This window comes from Cyprinodon tularosa, unplaced genomic scaffold (assembly GCF_016077235.1).
Source record: "Cyprinodon tularosa strain WSP-4 unplaced genomic scaffold, ASM1607723v1 ctg539, whole genome shotgun sequence".
Classification (NCBI taxonomy): domain Eukaryota; kingdom Metazoa; phylum Chordata; class Actinopteri; order Cyprinodontiformes; family Cyprinodontidae; genus Cyprinodon; species Cyprinodon tularosa.
Window position 1 is genome coordinate 1,155,894 of NW_024039273.1, and position 21,270 is coordinate 1,177,163.

The following is a 21,270-nucleotide window of genomic DNA, read 5'->3' on the forward strand; positions in this document are numbered from 1 at the left end:
CTGAGCCTGGTTCTGCTGGAGGTTTCTTCCTGTTAAAAGGGAGTTTTCCTCTCCACTGTCGCTACAAGCATGCTTAGTGTGAGGGATTGCCTTAAAGTCAATGAGTCGATGCAATCAACTGCTTTTCCTTAGATAGAAAACTGAAATACAGCGACCTCAACCTCTGCAGTCCATTTCCCTGTTCTAGGGATTACTTATTCAAAATGGGAGGAAATCAAAAGATTTACTTCCTTAAAGATCTTTTTAACCTCTATTTAACCCTTGAAAATCATCTACAGGCATATATATGATGAAACAATTGCCTTTACTGTTACAGAGTGGGTCATGAAATTCTTAATTCAATTCAGTTTATTTATATAGCGCCAATTCACAACACGTCATCTCAAGGCACTTTACAGTTCACCAGATCATCCAGTCAAATATCAAACAACATGGGATGAATTTAAACATCATATCATTTAATGATATGGATCTGACTTCTGATCGGTCAAAATGATGCCCAATGTATCCCACCTGTTAAGTCGACTGCAGGCATGTGTGGAGTAAAACATGTCAAGCTATGTCTGTTCTTAGCCTCACAGGCTCTAAACGAAGGTCTTGAGAGATAAGAATGAGTTACACAGCCTCCTTCATGGCATGAAGGGGTGGACTGTTGTTTTGAGGAGATTCATCTGGCCAGTGAAAGATATTTTAAAGGGGTGATAGAATGATTCTATAGGGTATTTGGTGCTGGTCCCTAAGGTCTCTGAATAGGGTGTGTAAAATTGGTTGGGCTGAAAATGTTATATTTACTGTTCTATGAGCCCTAATGAGAGCCTGGTTAAAAGCCCTACACTGTAAAAACGAAAGTTAGTTCAACTCAAATTTTCAAGGCAACCAACTGCACAGAATTTTTGAGTTGAACTACATTTATTAAGTTGTGTCAGCTAAGTTTTTTAATTCAAGTTACTGGAACTTTCAAGTCTGTAAAAACTTATTATTTTAAGTTCAGATTATCTGTAAAATGTTATTTTAAATTCAGATTACCATCCCCTGTAATAACTTAGATTTTTTAGTTTAAATCCCCCCCATTAAATCATCCACTGACAGTAAACCATCCATCCATTTTCTTACACACTTGTCCCAAGTGGGGCGGGGTACACCCTGGAAAGGTCACCAGGACTAACAACTATTCACTCACACCTAAGGACAATTTAGAGACGGACTGTGGGAGGAAGCCGGAGTACCCAGAGAGAACCCACACATGCTCAGGGAGAACATGCAAACTCCATGCAGAAAGACCCCAGGCCAGGAATCAAACCCAGAACCTTCTTGCTGCAAGTTGCTGCACTGAGCAGCCCTGACAGTAAAGCAGTTAAATTTTCCATGTTTATTTGAACCACTTTGGCAAAAACAGGTTTACAATTCCACAATGTAAACAAGTAATCTTATGCTTAAAGCAAATCAGGTTTCAGCATATATTTTTTTACTTTCCAACTCCTGTTAAAACCTTACAAATAATGCAATATTGCCAGAGATGACAGGAAACCAGTCTTAGTCTTCTCTTTGACGAGTCCTCAGGGAAAGTTACCGCTAGCAGAGCGACCAGATGGCTGAACCAAACTTTAGAAGGGAGCTCCTGGGAAAATCCATGGAAACCCTGTAGCAGCCGGTTGCCATGACAAATTTGAAATGAGCATGCGCAGATAAGTTGACCTCGCTCGGACTGGGTGTCAACTACAACTTCTAAGTAAACTCAACTTAATTTATAGAATAAGATGAACTTTTCATCAGAAACTTATGAAAGTGAGTTCAACTGGCTCACAAAAGACAGTTCAAGTTCCAACTGGCAATTTTATTGTCAGTGAATGCAAAAATCTTAGTAAGGTGAACAATTTTGAGTTGTCGTTTTTACCTGTCGTTTCATTCTATAGAATGAAACGACAGGTTTTCTTCCTTTATGGTATTCTCAGGTATATTTAGATTGGTTGGTTTACAACGAGCGAAGCTGCTGAGCAAAGACGCATCATAGCAACAAGCACTCACTCACTGAAACATCAAATTGTTGGTGACCAGATGTCCTCTTTTTCCCGGACATGTCCTACTTTTCATTTTCTAAAAAAATCCAAAGGGAATTTTAAAATCACCCAGGATTTTGGTCGACTACAGTGCAGCACGTGGTCGAAACACACAGGGCATTCAAAGCGAGCCGTCAGCTCCGGGGCTGATCCGGGAACCCCGGCGGAGGGGGGCAGGGAGCCAGCTGGGTACGGAGTGACCGAGCCCGACCCGGTGACAGTAGACAAGACACAGGTGGTCCTGTGCTTCCCCCCGCCTGCCTTGGAATGCTCGTTGAACAGAGCAATGCTTTGGACAGACATGCACAGGTTTCACAGGGAACCTCCTCCTCACACTCTGCTCTCTTTAGTTGTCGGCGCAATTGATCTAGTAGATCTAATCCACACATGGTGCACAAATTATTTTATTGCCTGCACGCTCCCACTCGCATTAAAAAAAAACCACCTCACGAAGTCTAAAGTCTGGGATAATTTATCCGACTCGCGGGCATCCATGAACAGCTACCTATATCAAGGAGATTCCTGGAACTTCCGGGAGATTTGGGATGTCTGTTACCAGCCCCCCCTCCTCCGGCTGAGTACGGGCGGCTCATGGCTCTCTGCTGAGATCCGGTCCAGTCAGCAGCAGTTGACACTTCATACGCCCCTTACCTTGACCTCAATTCGGTGTTTCGTTTGGAATAGCCCGTTTGATGGTGGAAGTTTAGAATTGAGATATTTGCAGAGAAAGGAGGTGTTGATGGGATTTGAACTTCTCTGTACGTCCATTTCACCCACTGAACTATTGTTATTCATCTATAACAATGGAAACTCGGCTTTGCATTCTATGACCCCTTTAACCTAACAGGGAATGGCCTTGATGAACTCAAAGTGTGTGGAAGTTCTTTATGCAGGGGGACAGGTTGGTTCCCCTGGGGGGAGTGTGTGTGTTGGGATTTTTGTAAGGTATAAATGTATGTACTAAGGTTGCCTCAGTGAGAGCCCTATCTCTCTGTCTGAGCATGTTAAATAAATTTTAACCATTTTTATTGTAAGAAATGCCTCTGTCTCAGCTTCCTAACTCCACACAAGTTTAGAAGACAAGGTTAAAAAATAAATTGCTAGGTCATCCATTCTGGATTGCACAGATTGGTTCATAGCTGGAAAACAGATCCAAAAGCTAAACTAGTTAAAAACAATTTTTTTTTAAAACAGACTCTTACCTTGGCAATGCGAACTGTTGATCCTCTTATATCCTGGAGGACAGTTGATCAGAGGGATAGCTGAGGAAGCAAGGGCAGAAAGGGAGGCACTGGAATAAGTGGTGGATATCTGATATTAAAATATTCAGTGTAGTTGAAGAAAAACATGCATTTACTGCAACGGACAAAAGTTGTCTACGAAAGGCAGAGAGGTTGTTGGGCTACTGTATAAGAGCCTCGAACTCAACGCTATTTCTGACATTTTTAATCGAAAAAGCTTCCATGATGGGAGGCGAAACATCCTCAAACTTGGAAACAAATACCAGTGGATTGTTTTATATCTTTTTGGAAAGACTATGACCTGGATGACTGAGAATCTTCACCAGCAAGACAAAGATAGCCATTTGAGCATTAAGGGCTGGTTATCCTCCAGCAGTAGTGTGTCACAGTGAGCTTGTCGCAGATATTTTTGATTTATGTTCAATATTGAAGCGTGGTCTGCACTTTATCATTCCATGCCACAAAACAAGAGGGACAATCAGGAAGTAGCTGTGGTCTAGATACGTCCGAGGCGCTGAGGAAGTGGGGGCAAGTTTGTGCGACAATGGAGGGACCACACTCTACTAGCTGGTCTAACTTCACGAGTCATTTTCCTCAATGGCGGTCATACAAACCATGGTCGTAGGTTTGCATAGGGACCATAGGGACATGTCCCTACCTATAATTGGATGTAAACAACATGTTTATAATTTACTATACAGCAGCCGCTTCTTTTCCTCTCGCAGCTTCTCTGCCTGGTAGCTGCAGCTGCCTGCTCTTTCCTGTCCCTTTCACATAGCAGCACATCAACTGTGCTGCGCGGTTTAACTCTCTGATTATTCTGCCTTAAGTTCCGCCTTCTCTCTTTCTGATTGCGTGTTTTCTAGTCTGTATGTGTGCGCGCGCGGGTGCTTGGAGCGCGAAAAAAAAGACGCTAAAATAAATTAATATTGGGCTACGAAACTAGTCCAAATAAAAAAAAATATTATCTACGCTAAAACAGGCGAACGCTTCTGATTGGAGTTCTGTAAAGAAGCAGGAGAGAGTTTTTTGATTTGGGGAACTTGAGAAATGTAAGTTAACAACGTTATGATTTCTTTTATTTTATCTTTTAATCAGATAGCCAAAGGCTCCTTAAAGAAGATCTTTTATGAAATGAAACCAGGTGAAACAGAAACGTTTAAACGTTTCCTTTGGAGGAGTTCTGGATGGAGAATATTGACAGACAAAAACTTTTTTTTTTTTTTTACTTTTTAAAATGCAAAATGTTTACATATTTTTTTACAATCTTGGTATAATTCCTGCTCTAAGTGGGTCGCTCTGTCGGCTAAAGGCACATTTTAGTGGCTCTATACTCCAGTTTACGATTAGTCAATTACTAAATTAGTTCACGATTATTTAAATAATTTGTTAATATGATTAATTGTTTCAGCCATAGATAAAATACATGAAATTAGCTACACAGAGTAACTACAGCCCAGATGTACAACTTCTAATATTAATATTTTAAATGCTCAGTGTCAGTTCCTCTTATAGTTCCAGTGCATATGTAAATACAATACATTTATTTGCTGTCCCTTTGAATGTATTATGTTGCATGATCCAGATGGAGCGTATTAGATAAAAAAAATAAGAGTGGGTTTTACCTCTGTTTACCTCTGCAAAATTCTATATCTTCAGAAGAAAACACAGGATAAATCCACATATTTTAGACTATATTTGGTTAAACAGACACTGTCTTAGTCGCACGTAAATTTAAATGCAATCCTTTTCAAAGTGGAAAAAGTCCTAATTCCACATTCATCAGAGCAAGTTATGCTTTAAATATTGATAAACAGCATCTAGTGCATGTACTGCTTATAAGATTTGTATTAATGTAGCAAGAAATGCTGCTGTTCTCCTTTAACAAAATGAGCCCTAAAGCTCACATTAAGCATAAAAAAGAGCATGCATATTTTTCGCAAAGGACCAATGAAACTGAAGAATAGTGTCCCTACCAAAGTTGAAATCAAACCTACGCCCTTGATACAAACAAAACAAGCTGGTAAAGTACCAAACAGGAAATACGCATAGTTTAGAGAGGAAGTAGATTTGGCCAGTCTGCGGCACTGTCTGTGGTCACTTACAATTTTGGAGAGGTGCACCAGAGTGTCTTTGGAAGGGGTGGGGGAACATCTGCGTTAACAGCGACACACATGCAGATTACCTGGTTTCTGAGTATAAACCAGCCTTTAGGATCAATCAGTGTTCATATGATGTCCGAAGCAGACTGGAAAATCTTTGGCTAGCATGTTGCAAATCTCTGACAGTGCAGAAACATATGAGCTAATGAGGCTGTTGATTCACCGTATCTGAAATGCGCAGGAACGATACTAGTGTTCATTCTGCAAAGATTAGATTCATCTGATTAATGAAGGAATTAAAACTGCCAGTGCCCATGTCTCGCACAGACCGAAAAGGAGGGCAGCCAGAGTGCAGCTTATATGGGCTGTTTGCACCGCCCATACAAGCTTACTTTCCAGAAGAATATTTGCGATTTTTCCACTATATACAGACTCAGTACCGGTAAGTGAAAATGGGGACGAGAACTGACGGCCTTACGTAAACATGTCACTGCAATGATTAACATTTAGGAGGACCACTTATTTTACTGATCCACCTGGAAAAAGAATATCCTCCACTATACCTTTAAGCATGTAGCTAAACATTCTGTGTCTAAGACACGTGTGCTTAAACTACAGTTAGTGCAATCTGGCTGTTACCTCCTACCTGTAGAACATTAGACTCTCAAACCAAATGCATATATGTACATTATAGACCAAAACCTTAAGCACACCTTCTCATTCAAATACCCCATTTACACTACCCTTGAAAAACCGATCCATGCCGAGACCGGTCCAAGCTCGGATCAGTTAACCAGGCCGAGCTTGGTTCTGACGAACGTTTACACATCACGCTATCTCGGTTCCTCGACTCTTCGCCTCCTAGTGATGATCTGCGGTATTACTGCCAGTTTAGAAGGAGGGAATCAAGCAGTTGGTGGCGGTAATGCACCGAAAGTTGTTTGCCAACTGCCATAAAGCACAAGAAGAAGAAGACGAAGAAGGGGGGAATCAAGCAAATAAAAATGTTGTGTGGAGAAGATTTCGATTGTTGTTTATAGTTGTTGGTCTTCTACTGTTTTGTGTTGGTTGGCAAGCAACTTCCTGAGAGGCATTACCGCCAACTACTAGAATGTGTTGGGATCTGGAGGTCTGTCCACTTTCTCCACCAGAGGGGTCCTCAGATTGATCCTGCCTGAAACCTGAAACTCTGGAGAGTTTTCTCGGCTGGTAATCTGCCTGTCCGTACTCAGAAGTTCTCTGGAGAGCAGTTTCTGTCAAAGATCTGCATGCCCGCTCTCAGAAGATAACCAGAAACTCAATCTGTGATCTGCCTGCACTCAGTAAGCTCTGCCTCTGCCCTCTGCCTGCCGTCAGCCTCTGGACCCTCTAGGTTCCCCCCCTCTGCAGTTCTGCTCCACTCAAGAACAGGTACAGCCCTGACACACTCTCAACCTGCAATATTCCCTGGACCTCCGCTAAACTTCTCTGTCCTCCCCTGCAGTGAACCCACTTGTGACCAGTCAAACCACTTCCTGGATCTGAATAACCTGTGTGTTTTACAGAACTCTCTCGTGACCAGTCAAGCCTCTACTGAACCTGATCCATTGTAGCACATTTATTGTTCAATAAACTTTTTGAACTTTTTCTTCTGCCTCCGAGTGTTCTGCATGTGGGTTAGGCAAATTAAGCCGAACATGACAGAATGGAGTGTGAATCGGGATGTGCAGCCAGACGGAGATGACACGTTCTGCTCATGCGCTCTTGTTATCAGAGAACCGAGGCAGGAAAAAACCGAGCCGAGCCCACCTCTGGAACTGGTCTGCAGTTAGCGCGGTCTGGTTGTGTCTAGCTCGGTTCAGTTTAGTTTGCTTTCCATTTACACACGATAAGTTATCTCAGTTACAGAGCTCGGACCGGTCTCGGCACGGTTTTTCAAGGGTAGTGTAAATGGGGTAATAGAGTTCTGTTTATTTTCATGACTATGAAAATTGTAGATACACACTGAAGGCATCAGAATTATTAATTAACACATGTGGAATTATATACTTAGCAAAAAAGTGTGAAACTACTGAAAATATGTCTTATATTCTAGGTTCTTCAAAGTAGCCACCTTTAGCTTTGACTACTGCTTCGCACACTCTTGGCATTCTCTTGATGAGCTTCCGCAGATAGTCACCTGAAATGATTTTCACTTCACAGGTGTCCCCTGTCAGGTTTAATAAACCTGTCAATTGTACTTAATTGGAATAGATTCTGTTAAATCTGCAAATGCTTTTTATTTTCGTATTACATAAAACTACTCCGTAATTAGTTACGGGCTGGGATCAAAAAGGCCTTTTACTACAGATCTTTGAAAATAACTGCTTTACTTACAGGGTCTGTTTGGACACTTCTGGCATTTGTGGAAGCCCCACGAGGAGCCAATGGTTGCACAGCACTGCTCCAGTTTGATGAGTCCTGGCAAAGCCTTTCCACACTGCAGAAGATATAAAAATAATTTAATTCATCAAGTAAAGCACTGAGGGCTTCTGTACTTTACTCTCCCTTCATCGACAGTGAAATAATAATAAAAGGCAGGATGGTAATCTGGATGAACTGACTGCACAGATGATGTTTTCAGGACCTTCTCACTTAAAAACATGTTAAAACCACATTTTACCCACTGATCACATAAAAATAGAGCTGCAGGCAAAGAAAAGATAGGGTAGCTCCGCCCAACGCGCATCAGACCCACTTTTCAACAGCACAGCTGGTGCAGCAAAGATCCTTTAGCGCGTCAGAACTAAACTTGTACAAGCATCGAAAATGAAGCAGTTCCTGCTGAGTGCGGTCTGAGTGTAGCATGAGAGACTAAACTGCAAAATTCACAATGTGAAAGCAACAACTTAGTAACTAATTGTATCTTATGTTGTCATTCACGCTTAGAAAATAAACATTATGAATTTAGTATAAGAATATCATCTTTACACAATTAAAAAGCACTACATATGAACCCCAAAGATGTCACATTATATACACCCATCGTCTAAGATATGTGTGCTGAAATATAGGTCAGGTTGTGTGCAGCGTACTATGTTAGCCTACAGTGGTCGCATTTAGCAGTTTCCACAAACCCAAACTGAGTCAATCCTGCATTTGCTGCTCATGATGCTCATAATGATCAGTACCAGGGGGTAAATTGGCAAATTTTTAGATCCCCTCTAGCACTTTTATTTCTTTTAAAAACCTAGCGGCAGATCTAGGGACTTTTTTCTGCTACTGGAGACTTTGGAGACAACATCTAAAAGCAGCGAACTCTGCTCCCCAGAGCCAGTAGATTGGTGAGCCCGCCTCCTGCTCTCCCCCATCTTGTCTGCTGTCATGATTCATGCAGCTATTATTTCATCCAAATGAAAAATGGAGAACAGAGAAGCAGATCATGGCTTGTCTACAGTGAAAAGAAGGACTGGGTTATTTACTTTGGCCTTTTTGGAAACACAGGAAGGAGCAATCAGCTAAGTGAGCTTAGTGATTGGAAAGAGACAGCATGAAAAGTCAGCTGAGTACAAAACAGAGGAAAACTGTCAGGGTTCTGCCCTCTGCTTGGGTTTATTCTTAAGTTTATTTGTGTTCTGTGACTTTGTAGTTTATTTCTACCAGTGCTGAGTTCTTGATTTATCATCTGTTGCCCCCCTTGTGCTTGTTTTCCTTTCCCCTTGGTTTCCTCCTGGTTGGTCCTGTCCACACCTGCTCCATATCTGCTGATTAGCTTGTCTCGGTTCCGTCTCCCAATATATACCTCACCTCTGCAGTCACTCAGTGCTGGTTTGTTGTGTTCGCTGCCTCCTCATCTTTGTTTCCTTACGTGAGTTCTTCCTGACGATCTGGTTATCTGTATTTTGGTTCTCAGTATTTTTGTATTTCTGCCTCAGTTAACTATTAAATCTACAAGACTCGACTCTGCCTCCTGATCTCTGCCTTTGAGTCCTCAAAAACCTCATCCAAGCATGACAAAAACAACAACGAAGGGAACAAGAAGAGAGGGACAAAATGTAGCAAAAATAATGGATGTCTATTCTATTAAAAGTTCTGTGCCTGTATAATGGGTCTGTTGTATGTGTTGTCTTCTCAAGTCAGAGAGCCCTCTGCAGGTCTTTGCCTAGGGCCCCACATTTCCTAAATCCCTCCCCCTGGTGGAGGGAGAAGACAACTAGCTTACCTGACCAGCTGTGGTCTCCTGGAAGCAGCGGCCCAGTGTGTTCTTGGAGGTGGCAGGCTGGTGGTACTGGAGAACCTTTTGGCCCTGCTGGTTAGGGTGGCCATGCTGCTGGATCTTCTGGCTGCTTTCAGAGTGGTGATAGTTGTAGCTGGACCCGTGCTGCCCGTTGATGGAGTAGTTGTCCAGCTTGGATACCTGGTGAATCTGAACCGAGGCTTCTGGAGGGTGTTTGATGTGAATGTTGACCGTTCCTGAGCTGAACACTGGGGGGCATAATGACCACAACATGTTACTCACACACCAACACCTGTAATGTTGGTTCACACCAAACACAATTCATATGAACAAATGTCCACCTTCTAGTGTTTTCCTGGTGGATGGAAAGCGACGTTTATTTCTATAGCACCATACAGTAGAAAGACAATGCAGAGTGCTATAAATGAATTAAACAATAAAACAGAAGGAAAAGAAAAGCAGAATAAAAGCAATTAAAGATAAAAGCATGCTAAAAGCCGGTAGTAAAGCAAATCAAACAGTTGGATCACAACCTTAAACTAATGATTCCTGTTAACAGTTTCTCCAACAGTCAAAGGTAGCTCTTAACTAATGGGATTTTAAAGCGTACACTTCAAGTTTTTTTTCAATCATTACACGCAGCTACAGCTCACACTGTACGACGAAACCTCAGGGTTTAAAAGTTCCCAGCTCACTATGTTTGTTCTCACACTGTGCGAGCCGACGCTCTGATGCGATCTACCTGCTCACACTGAACGTCTAAAAACCAGGTGGTACTCAGCTCCACAGTGAGATGGCGCTACTTGGACTCGTGTGTCCGGAAGCCAAACGAGAAGCAGAGGAACATGAAGCCCTAAAAAGAAAAGGCGACAACGTATTTGGACAAAGACATGGCTGAGCAAACGTAGCTACTACAGTCTGTCAATTTGACAGAAAGAACTCCATTTCACTCACACCCCCGCCATGCTTCTGTGTTTTAGTCTGAGAGGAAGAAGGAGAATCCTTGTTTACCCACTGAGCGATTCGTCCACAACCATCTTATGATGGCCAACCCGACCTTACGATTCCTGATGGGGAGGTAGTTGTGAGAGGCTGATTGCCCCTCGTTACCCCCTGTACACTACATGATGTTCGCCTCGTGAGACCATCCTGATCTCGCGAGCTTTCAAGGTTTCACTCGCAGATCAGTCTGGCTACTTTCCTTTAAAGAAAATTTGGAGCCGTTCACCAAACGAACGTCCAATCAGCGTTGGCTTTGAGGCGGGTTGAGGTGTGACGCAACGAGAAGCGCGACAGTTTAGTCTAAAGAACATGGCGGCTTCAGCCGATGAAACTAGCGTTAGCATGGCTATCGAGCAAGTTTTATCGGAATTACAGAGTATTTCTTCACTGAAAGAAGAGCAAACCACTGCTCTGGAGGCTTTTCTCAGAGGAAAAGATCTTTTACCGACTGGTTTCGACAAGAGTAGCCTGGCTTGTGGTTGTGTTTTCGTCGTCGCTCTGTTAGTACGTCATATGCTTCGTTGATCAGATTGGTTTATTTGGCCCGTATATCACCAACATAGGCCAATCAGCTAACCAGTATTTTCGCCCCTTGCCAAAATTATTTCAACGGAAGGTTTCCAGATGGATATGGGGAGCAAATCCATCTGGCGGAGTCAGGTTAACACGATGCACCATCAGGCTGAAAGTCAGCCTGATTGAAAAATTCTTGCACGACTGGAGAATCAGCCCGAAAAAGAGCACACAAAAAAAAATTCGCCCAGCTTAACTAAAATTCTGGGTAAATAATTGGATGAAAAGCCAGCAGAGTCCAGTCGAGTCCTTGGAGGATTGGGCCTACCTCTGGAAGCAGATCCAGACTTTGCTGAGAGTAAATTAACCTAAAATCGCAGGTTTTTCCAGATTAGAGGGATTAGAGGCAGAATGATTCATCACAGGTGACATTGCTGGCCCAGATTCCTGATTGGGAGTCGGTGGTGGGAGGCTGATCGCCCCTCATTTCCCCCTGTACACTACATGACGCACTATCAGGCTGAAAGTCGGCCCGATCAAAAAACTCTTGCATGACTGGAAAATCAGCCTAAAAAAGGGGAACAAATCGTACAGTGTATGCCCTGCTTAACAGGTTAGCTCAGAGGAACATTCAGGAGCACAGCAAACAATCAGGGACATAGAAGCGCAGGAGAGAATAAGCTTTGATCAAAATGGAAAATAGGAAAAAAAAAAAAAACAGTTGACAAAGGATGAATTAACAAATACTATTTGAAAATTTGTGGGAGGCTTTTTTTCCCCCCTGCTGAGCTCCAGTGCTCAGCCTCGCTTTACGTCTCTTGTCCAGGTGAGCCTCCCTCAAAGCGGAATAAAAGTTTTGGATCCTGGGAAAACACCTGCCACACATTTTTATTTAGCAATGTGAGCTGGAGCAGAAAAGTGCCACAGATAAGATGGCCTGTTTTAGAGCACCGGACACGCCGCACTCCTGCTGCAGCAATAATAGAAATAAATACATTTCTGCTTTTTTTGTTTGTTTTAGGAATGATCCCTTCCAATCCAGTGTCACAGGTGGGGAAAATCTCCAACAGCACCTCCCTCATATGACTCAACATATGTTGGGTCACAGAGTTTGGTGAAACACCGATGTGCTGTCTGCTCACTACTGCACTGAACAAACTGAGACAAAAGCAGATAAGGGGATTTTCTCTTCATTTGAGCAGCTAAATAACAAAGTTTGCCAACGAAATAAGATGCTTTACACATGAAATAAAAATAAATTATCTTATTTTAAGAAAAAGAAATCCTTTATTTGATTTGCAGCTGGTTAAATTAAGAGCAAAACACTTATTTCAAGTCATTTAGATCAGTTTTGTGTAAATTATGTAATTGGTTATAATGACTACTAGTAAGTACTTATTGTCTTTAGCGTTGTTTGTCTGCAACAAGGGTCTGAACTGTACATATAGTGGAACAGACAATAAAATGAATTTGGCTCAGATAAGATAATAACAAAAATAACTTAATTAAATCTTAATTAAGGCCACATTTTATCCAAAACCCTTTTAGTTCCATGTATCTATATATTTTCATACAATCCAGGGTTAATTAGGGGATTGATGCAAAAAAAGGGAGTCAGAGTGAGCAAATAGTAAAGCTTTAAAAGAAACTACCCATAATCCTCCTTATTTAAACAATATTTATATCATATCCAGATTTTCCCCATTGTGGGAAAATAAAGGTATATTTCTATTCTATTTTTTTCTATTGTATTCTATATCCATCGATCGATATCCGATCGGTTTCAGCTGTTGATTGAATGAACCATACAGCCGCAACGTGAGTAAAGACTTTAGCCTCCACATAACCATTGTTTAAAAAGGTAAAAAAAAAAATTGCACAGATATAAATTTACTTTATATTATTTATAAACAAATAAGCAGCAAAAAGAAAAAAAAAACGATTAATTGATGAGTGAATCTGATCCGGCTAATTAGTCAATATCTCGGCTGATATCGGATCCATTTATCGGATCAGTGCATCTTTTAGTAAAACAATAAAAATAAAGTATGTTTGTTAATTAAGTAGTTAATTAATTAGAATCTGAAATGGAGATTTTATTCTTGCATCTCCTACAGCTGCATTAATAAATGTTGAATCTATTCTGACAAGACCCTTTCATTAAATCATAATTTCTTCCATTTTCTGATGCAGAACATCTCTTTGCTCACTACATCCAAAAAAATAAAACTTTAAATGTCAAAGTTTAATAATCACAGATTGGTGCAATCCCCATTACTGTTTAATTCTGTTCATTTTTTGTTATCTTTACAACTAAGTTAGTGATATTCTGTTAAAAATACCAGAAAGGCAACATGGACAAAATCACTTGGACTTTCTGCCTATATCTTCAGTTATAATCTTGAATCGATGAAGCTATGATTACTGATGTAATGGAAATCTGTCTTTCTAAATAAAAAACTATATATATAAAAAAAAAAAAATCACAGATTAAATAAATTATGTTTGAGGAGCAAAGCTGAGTGTTTTACTCACCAGGGTTCTGTCCATGACTGTATGTTAGCGGCAGGCTATGAGTAGAGAGGATCTGAGACTGGCTGTAGGCTGCTGAGGACTGCTGATGATGCTGCTGATGATGCTGGGATCCACCATAAACTGGCATTTGGCAAAACTTTCCCACAAAGTTTGGAGGACACTGGCACTTGTCCCTGGCACTGCATTTACCCCCATTGATGCACGGTAGGTGACACACCACTGAGAAGAGGACAGAAAAAGTCAAAGACAGAAGCGGATCTTTATAAAGGGTCACTAAGCAAACAGTGAACAGAATACATCCATTCAGTTGTTCTTTTTGGTCTTTATTATAGAAAACAACCAGAAGAAAGCAGAGAAATTTTGACCTCCTGCTGGCCGATTCTGGTTTACACATTTCTGATTCTTGATGTAGGCATTTCTGCATTCTGTAATACACATTTCTAGATTCTGTTGTTCACCTACAAGTCTTAACATTTAAAGCTGAAGTCTGTAAGTTTTTAAAAATCACTTTTTTGTCATATTGGCTAAAACTGTCCCTATGCCCAGACAGCAATACATGTGATATGTAACCTGTGAAAAAAACTGCTTCAATTGGTCCCGCCTACTGCCTGTATTTCAATCTGGAAAGAATAATTCGGGACGAGTCAAAACAACCAATCACAGCCAGAGGAGCGTCTGATGGAGTGTCAATCACAGCTCACACGGGGCATGTGGGCCCCGATCCCGGGGGAGCTTTTACTGGGGGTGGTCTGGTCTTGGTGCGGGGTGGGGGGCCGGGCTCGAAGCAGGAACGAGATGGGTTGTTGTGGCGGTGTCACCGCTCCTCTCCCTCCCATCTGGATTTTGGGTTCACTTATTGGGTCATCTGATAATCCCGGGACCAACCACCAGTGCCGCCGGGTCTTTGGTCCTGGTATTACTGGATGTGAGTGTTATGTGTGAATGTGTGTCCGCTTTTTTTGGCTTATCTCTACAGAGTCTGTGTGGTGTAAGTGGGAGCACTAGGGTGGGAAGGTGTAATGGACACTGTTTTTTTTGTGTTTTTTTTTGTCAGGTTGGGGTCTGAACTGCTCCCTCTCCCAAACACATCTCAAGTCTCCGTCAAGTGCGGAGCCCATTCCCTCCGTCCTGCTCTCCCTCTGCTGGCTGGTGCCTGGGCTCGCCGGTGCACTGGTGGAGCTTGGGGTTTTGGGGTGAATGCCCGGTTGGGGCTCCCGCCGGGGGGTGTGGCGCTCTTGGGGCCTCGGATCCATGGGGCCCATGGCTGGATTCACAATGGGGACTCGTCCCCGCGGCTCCCGGGCACTCCGGTATTGTGGTGGCTTGGGGACTTCCTCTGGGCTGTCTTTCCTCCTCCCTTGGTGGGAGTCGGATTTCCTGGATTGGCCCCTTTTTGGCGCCTTCGCTCTTGGGGTCCCTTTGAGCGTCTGGGGCTTTCGGTCTCCCGTCGCTGGACTCAGTGCTCTGCAATACTCCCTGCATGAATTATAATAAAGCTATTCACATGCATAAATCAAGCGGAACACTATGGCGATAGCCGTATTGCTCCACTTGTGAAAGTAAAATCTGCTGGGCCCTTTTTTGGCATCAAGACAATTATTCTTATTGCCACACAGACAAAAAAAAGAAAAAAGAATGGGACACGGACCGGTTAGTCATACGTCCCACCTGCCTAACCGTCAATCTAGGGATGTAGAAGGAAGCAATACTCGGCAGGAAACCAGATGGGTTTCAAAGCTGTGACCGCGTTACCCTAATGAGCCACAGGACCAGGTCCCCAAGCCCAAACGCAACATGAAGTCAGATCTGCAGTTTAAAGCTTATTGGTTGGTTTTAGGAACTTCAGGACCAGAAACAGTGCCTTGCAAAAGTATTCAACCCGGTTGAAATTTTCCACCTTTTGCCACATTTCAGGCTTCAAAAATAAAGATATAAAATTTTATTTTTTTAGGAAAAATCAACAAGTGGGACGCAATCCCGAAGTGTGTTTCAACACCATTGGCCTGAATTTCCTCCTTAATCAGAGCTGATTGTAGATCACAGCCTGATGAAGCTACCAGAACCACATCATCCGGGAACAGTAGAGGCACATTTCTAAGGCCACCATAACGGATTCCCTCAAACACTTGGACTGGGCCTAGAAATTCTGGCCATAACTGTTAAAAGCTGAATTTGTGACAAAGGGTGACCTTCGTGGAGTCCAAGTCTCATTGGAAATGAGCCCAACCTACTGCCAACAATGCGGACCAGGCTCTAGCACCGGTCATACAGGAAACTAAGATCCACTATTTAAGGGCCTTGTACCCAATACCCCAACCCTCCACCCCCTCCCCAACCACAAAGCACATATGGACTGGTTGGGCAGGCTCTAGGGGTGTCAACAATAATCGATTCAGCGATGCATTGCAATGCGGGGCATGCACGATTCAGCGTCGATGCGGCAACGTGCCATAATCGATTATGTCACTGTTTATTTCCTGGCGTCAAATGGACAACTTGTGAAGTTACAATTACTTCCGGGGGCATACCAACAACAATCAAGATGGCTGAGGCGGAGGGAGATGACCGCAATAGACGGGTAGGCCTAATTAAAAACGCACCAAAAGCTTGGAAAGCGGATGTCTTGGCACATTTCGGATTTTACGAAGTCAATGGGATTTTGATGCATCATAGAATCGAATTGAATCGAATCGTTACCTGGTGAATCGTAATCGAATCGATCGTGAGGGCAGTGCCAATGCACACCCCTAGCAGGCTCCCATGAAACTCTTGCCTCCTGCTGAGGGTGTAGGGCTTGTCAGGTGTTCTACGACCAGTAAAGGGTTAGGACAATGATGGAAATACAACTAGTAACAGTCTGGTGCTCAAAATCCATAACAACAAAAGAGATCGTTTTTTAATTAAAGAAAACTCAATTTAGAAGGTGTTCGACTTAAAGCTTTTAGCTTTTTCCATCACTGTGAACATCTATCAAAACAATTCCATTTAAATTCAATTCAGTTTATTTATATAGCGACAATTCACATGTCATCTGAAGGCGCTTAACAGTTCACAAGATCATAGTCAAATTCATTAAAAAGAAGTTATAAAACAGACAGTTTTAACTGAGCTAGAATTGAAATGTATTTCTTCACTAGTGACTAAAGTAGAATTTAATTTTTGAATTGAATTTAAAGGTTGTGCTTTCTTTTATACCTTTATCCAAACTATTAGGATTTATATGTTGATTCTATTAGTAGGTTGCATATCTTAGACTTTCTATTACATCTGGTTAAAAGCGTTTGTATCATTGTTGAGTTGTTATTTTTGGATAAAGGAATGCTGTGAACATGAAATCATTGGCCATGTTTACACTTTCATTAGTTTGAATGTTCCAGTGTTTAGAGACATGGTGAAACTCAGACCATGTGTTCTGGAAACGATAAGTCTGTTCAGAGGTGTACGAGACATCAAAGACTGTTAGAGAGTGCAAACAAATTCACCTTTTATTCCCAGTTCAACATGAGTCATTCCAGATCACTTTATTTTCTCAAGATAAAAGAATTAGTCTGTCACACTCCTACAACCCCAGTTTGGACTTTAAATAAACTATCATTTGGTTTCACTTCTTTTTTTTAAACTAAACAGAGAAAAGAGAGGAAGGGTTTAAAGGGAAGGGCAGCAACACGAGCCATAACCTCTGCTTTAGCACATCTGCTGATCCTAATGACAATCAAACATTAGCAGGTAGCATCTGTGTCCTGGGCGACACAGAGAGAGGTTTAACTTCACCTGGAGGGAAAACCCAGCGGGAACATCTCAGTTACAGTCCATGAAATGAGAGATGCACCAATCCAATACATGGATTGAGTATTGGCACAGATATCGACTGAATAGCTGAATCAGATATCAGTAATTTGATAATGGTTTCAGAGATCAGTTCAGTTTACTTTATATGGAATTGGAAGGAAACATTCTTTTCTCTTTACAGCTTATTTGTAAAGCTAAGCTACATTTAAATAAGTGGTAAATGTTTACTTTTTAAACAATATTTATGTCAAGGCTAAAGCCTTCACTCACATGGCAGATATATTCAATGTTCATTCAATCAACAGTTGAGTCAGATCGGATATCGGCCGAGATTTTAGTCCAAGTATTGTTCTAAGAAAAAACTGGATTTATCTGTGCATCGCTACATCAAATGTTGCCGTTTCTGCAATAAGATTTCTTGACATACAGCTCTTAAATGTATTGAGATAAAATTTTGAGGAATAGAACCGAAACCGAATAGATGTACTAGGGTGCTGTCTGTGTACCAGGCATTATTTTAATTTAATGCACATTTGTTGAAATCCTCCAAAGTGGGCGGGAGACACATGGAAACATCTTTCCCATCCATAAAGGCACTAATCGCTAGCTCTTCTAAAAAAAGAGATGGAGGGTATTCCACCCAAAATCGAAGAAGCCATGATGGTTTTGATTCAGCCTTCCACTTATGTTGATGTCATCCAAGTCGCTGCATTTCATTGGTTTAAACCATATCTGTATTCGAGGCTAATTTATCTACTGGCTCTGACAACGTATAATTTCACAAATTTGTGAATTTAAAAAATCTTGCTTGAAGAGTAAATGGATGTGATATAATTTAAATAAAAATTACTTTCTTATAGCCCAGAGGTCATGGAATAGCGGACCGGGGTCTGGATCCAGACCCAACCTGATTAAAGACATTTATAAATTACTGCATTTTGTCCGACGACAGTGTCTAACTTCACTTGAGACACTTCTCCTGGTAATATGGTAAAGCCCTCCGGAGCATCCGGTTCCAGGCTGCACATGATATAAATTAGCCAATGAGCTGTCAGTCTGGGTTGATGCTGCTGCTAACTTTGGACACAGCAGACAAACCTGTGGTATAATGGTTTGACAACTTTGTGTCAATGGATTACATGACCTAAAACACTCACTTTTTGTTTTGTATATTGACAATCCCCATGAGAACCACCATTTGTGGGCGGATGGAATAGCAAACAAAGAAACTTAGCCACTGAATTAAACCTTAAAATATTACTGTTCAATAATGTAAAAAAAAATCTTTAAAGGGACCTCTTTACACAATTGGCCTATAAAAATACCAAGAAAACATTTATAAATCTTTAAAAAATAAAAGATACATCTAGTATTCATCTTGATAGTGTTCATCAACCCGTTTTCGAACCTAAAAAACAGATTTGATGAGCTGCAATCAGCATACATAAATATTGTACACTGTCTCCCTCTGCTGGCAGAATTCATTCATGCCTCCTGCCTCGATGAACACCAATGCACATTGGTATACCAAGCACTACTCTTATCCTTCTTGGCATCCAATATTTTAAGTTTTCATACTTGATTTTGGAATTTTAGCCTTTCTTTTTGCATCTCTGAGAAAACACATACTTGCTTCTTTTCATTACTTCCATTTTTATTCATTGTGCAAATGAACAATATTGTACCTACAATCATGTGGTGGTGATGTGGTAAATACACAAAGACCTTAAGAATGTGCCAAAACTATTTGAAGCCCCTTTAAAAAGCATAACATACTAGAGCAATTCAAGTCATAATGGATAGAAAAACCCTTGGAAATTGCAAGGTTCTAGTGTAAGAAGTGACATTATAGAGAATGGACAGGGAGGTCGGGAGTGGTTGAGGGGCAGACAGGGAGGTGGGTAGTAGATAAAGGGTGGACAGGGAGGGGGGTTGGGAATAAAGGGTTGACAGGGAGATGGGTAATGGATGGAGGGTGGACAGGGAGATGTATAGTGAATAGAGCGTGGAGATGGAGGTGGGTAGTAGATAGAGGGTGGACAAGAAGGTGGGTAATGGATAGAGGGTAGACAGGGAGGTGGGTAATGGATAGAGGGTAGACGGGGAGCTGAGTAATGGATAGAGGTTAGACAGGGAGGTGGATAATGGATAGAGGGTAGAAAGGGAGGTGGGTAATGGATAGAGGGTAGACGGGGAGGTGGGTAAGGGATAGAGGGTAGAAAGGGAGGTGGGTAATGGATAGAGGGTAGACGGGGAGGTGGGTAATGGATAGAGGGTAGAATGGGAGGTGGGTAATGGATAGAGGGTAGACAGGGAGGTGGGTAATGGATAGAGGGTAGAAAGGGAGGTGGGTAATGGATAGACGGTAGACGGGGAGGTGGGTAATGGATAGAGGGTAGACGGGGAGGTGGGTAATGGATAGAGGGTGGACAGGGAGGTGGATAGTGGATAAAGCATGGGGATGGAGGTGGTAGTAGATAGAGGGTGTACAAGGAGGTGGGTAATGGATAGAGGGTAGACAGGGAGGTGGGTAATGGATAGAGGGTAGACAGGGAGGTGGGTAATGGATAGAGGGTAGACGGGGAGGTGAGTAATGGATAGAGGGTAGACGGGGAGGTGGGTAATGGATAGAGGGTAGACGGGGAGGTGAGTAATGGATAGAGGGTAGACGGGGAGGTGGGTAATGGATAGAGGGTAGAAAGGGAGGTGAGTGATGGATAGAGGGTAGACAGGGAGGTGGGTTATGGATGGTTTATAAAGAACCATGTCTTTTCTCCCACATTCCATAAAATGCAGCAGTGATCAAATGTAAACAGTGTGGGAGAAAAACGTGGTGCAAAAAAACACATTGATATGGAAGGTCAGAGCAATAATATGTATGGTGCAAATAGGAAGTATTTTTGCTTTGGTGTTATCAGTGTGATTCAGAGTCTGTGACATGATTCACAGTTGTTGTTTTTTTCTTCAACAGTTCAGCAGTCTGATGGTGATGGGGAAGAAACTGTTGCAGGATCAGCTGGATCTGCATCGAAAGCTGCAAAACCTCTTGCCAGAGGGCAGCAGGGAGAACAGTCCATGGTGGGGGTGTGAGGGGTCATTGATGAAGTTACGGATTCGGGACACTTAGCAATGGGATGAAATGTCTTTTATGGAGAGAAGAGGAGCCCCGATGATCCTCTCTGATGTTCTCACCACACTTCTCAGCTTCTTCCAGTCTGACGCGCTGCAGCCTCCACACCACACAGTGAGACAGCTGGTCAGAACGCTCTCTATGAAGCTTCAGTACAAGTTTGTGAGGACAGGTGGGGAAGGTTGGCTCTCCTCATCCTCCGCAGGAAGAACAAGTGCCTTTGTGCCCTTTCGACTGGTGATGTGGTGTTTACAGTCCAGGTAAGGTTGTCTGTGATGTGCACCTCCAGGAATTTGGTGCTGCTGACCACCTCTACAGCTGAGCTGTTGATGAGCAGTGGAGCGTGGTTAGGCCATTTTTTTCTGAAGTTGACAATGATCTCCTTCGTCTTCTCCATGTTCAGGATCGGGCTGTTATCTTTGCACCAGTCCACCAGCTGCTCCACCTCCTTTCTGTAGTCCTGGTCATTATTGTCTCTAATGAGGCCCTCCACAGTGGTGTCGTCTCCAAACTTCACGATGTGATTGGTGGTAAACCTGGGGACGCAGTCATGTGTCATCAGGGTGAACAGCAGGGGGCTCAGGACGCAGCCCTGAGGGGAGCCTGTGCTTAGGATGATGATATCAGAGGTGTTCTGTCCAACCCGGACTGACTGAGGTCTGTTGGTGAGGAGTCTAGCAGCCAATTGTAATGGGGGTGTATTGAA

The 21,270-nt window shown here is 42.4% G+C and overlaps 1 protein-coding gene across 1 annotated transcript in view; it reads right to left on the bottom strand.

Annotated features, from left to right (window-relative positions):
* Positions 1-21,270, bottom strand: part of ltbp1 (latent transforming growth factor beta binding protein 1) — a 116,212-nt gene that overhangs the window by 35,447 nt on the left and 59,495 nt on the right. The window contains exons 6-9 of the mRNA XM_038304601.1: positions 13,646-13,864; positions 9,581-9,843; positions 7,756-7,858; positions 3,260-3,319 (exon numbers count right to left, since the gene is read on the bottom strand). Of these exons, the coding sequence (XP_038160529.1) occupies positions 3,260-3,319; positions 7,756-7,858; positions 9,581-9,843; positions 13,646-13,864 (645 nt within the window). The remainder of the gene's footprint in view (positions 1-3,259; positions 3,320-7,755; positions 7,859-9,580; positions 9,844-13,645; positions 13,865-21,270) is intronic.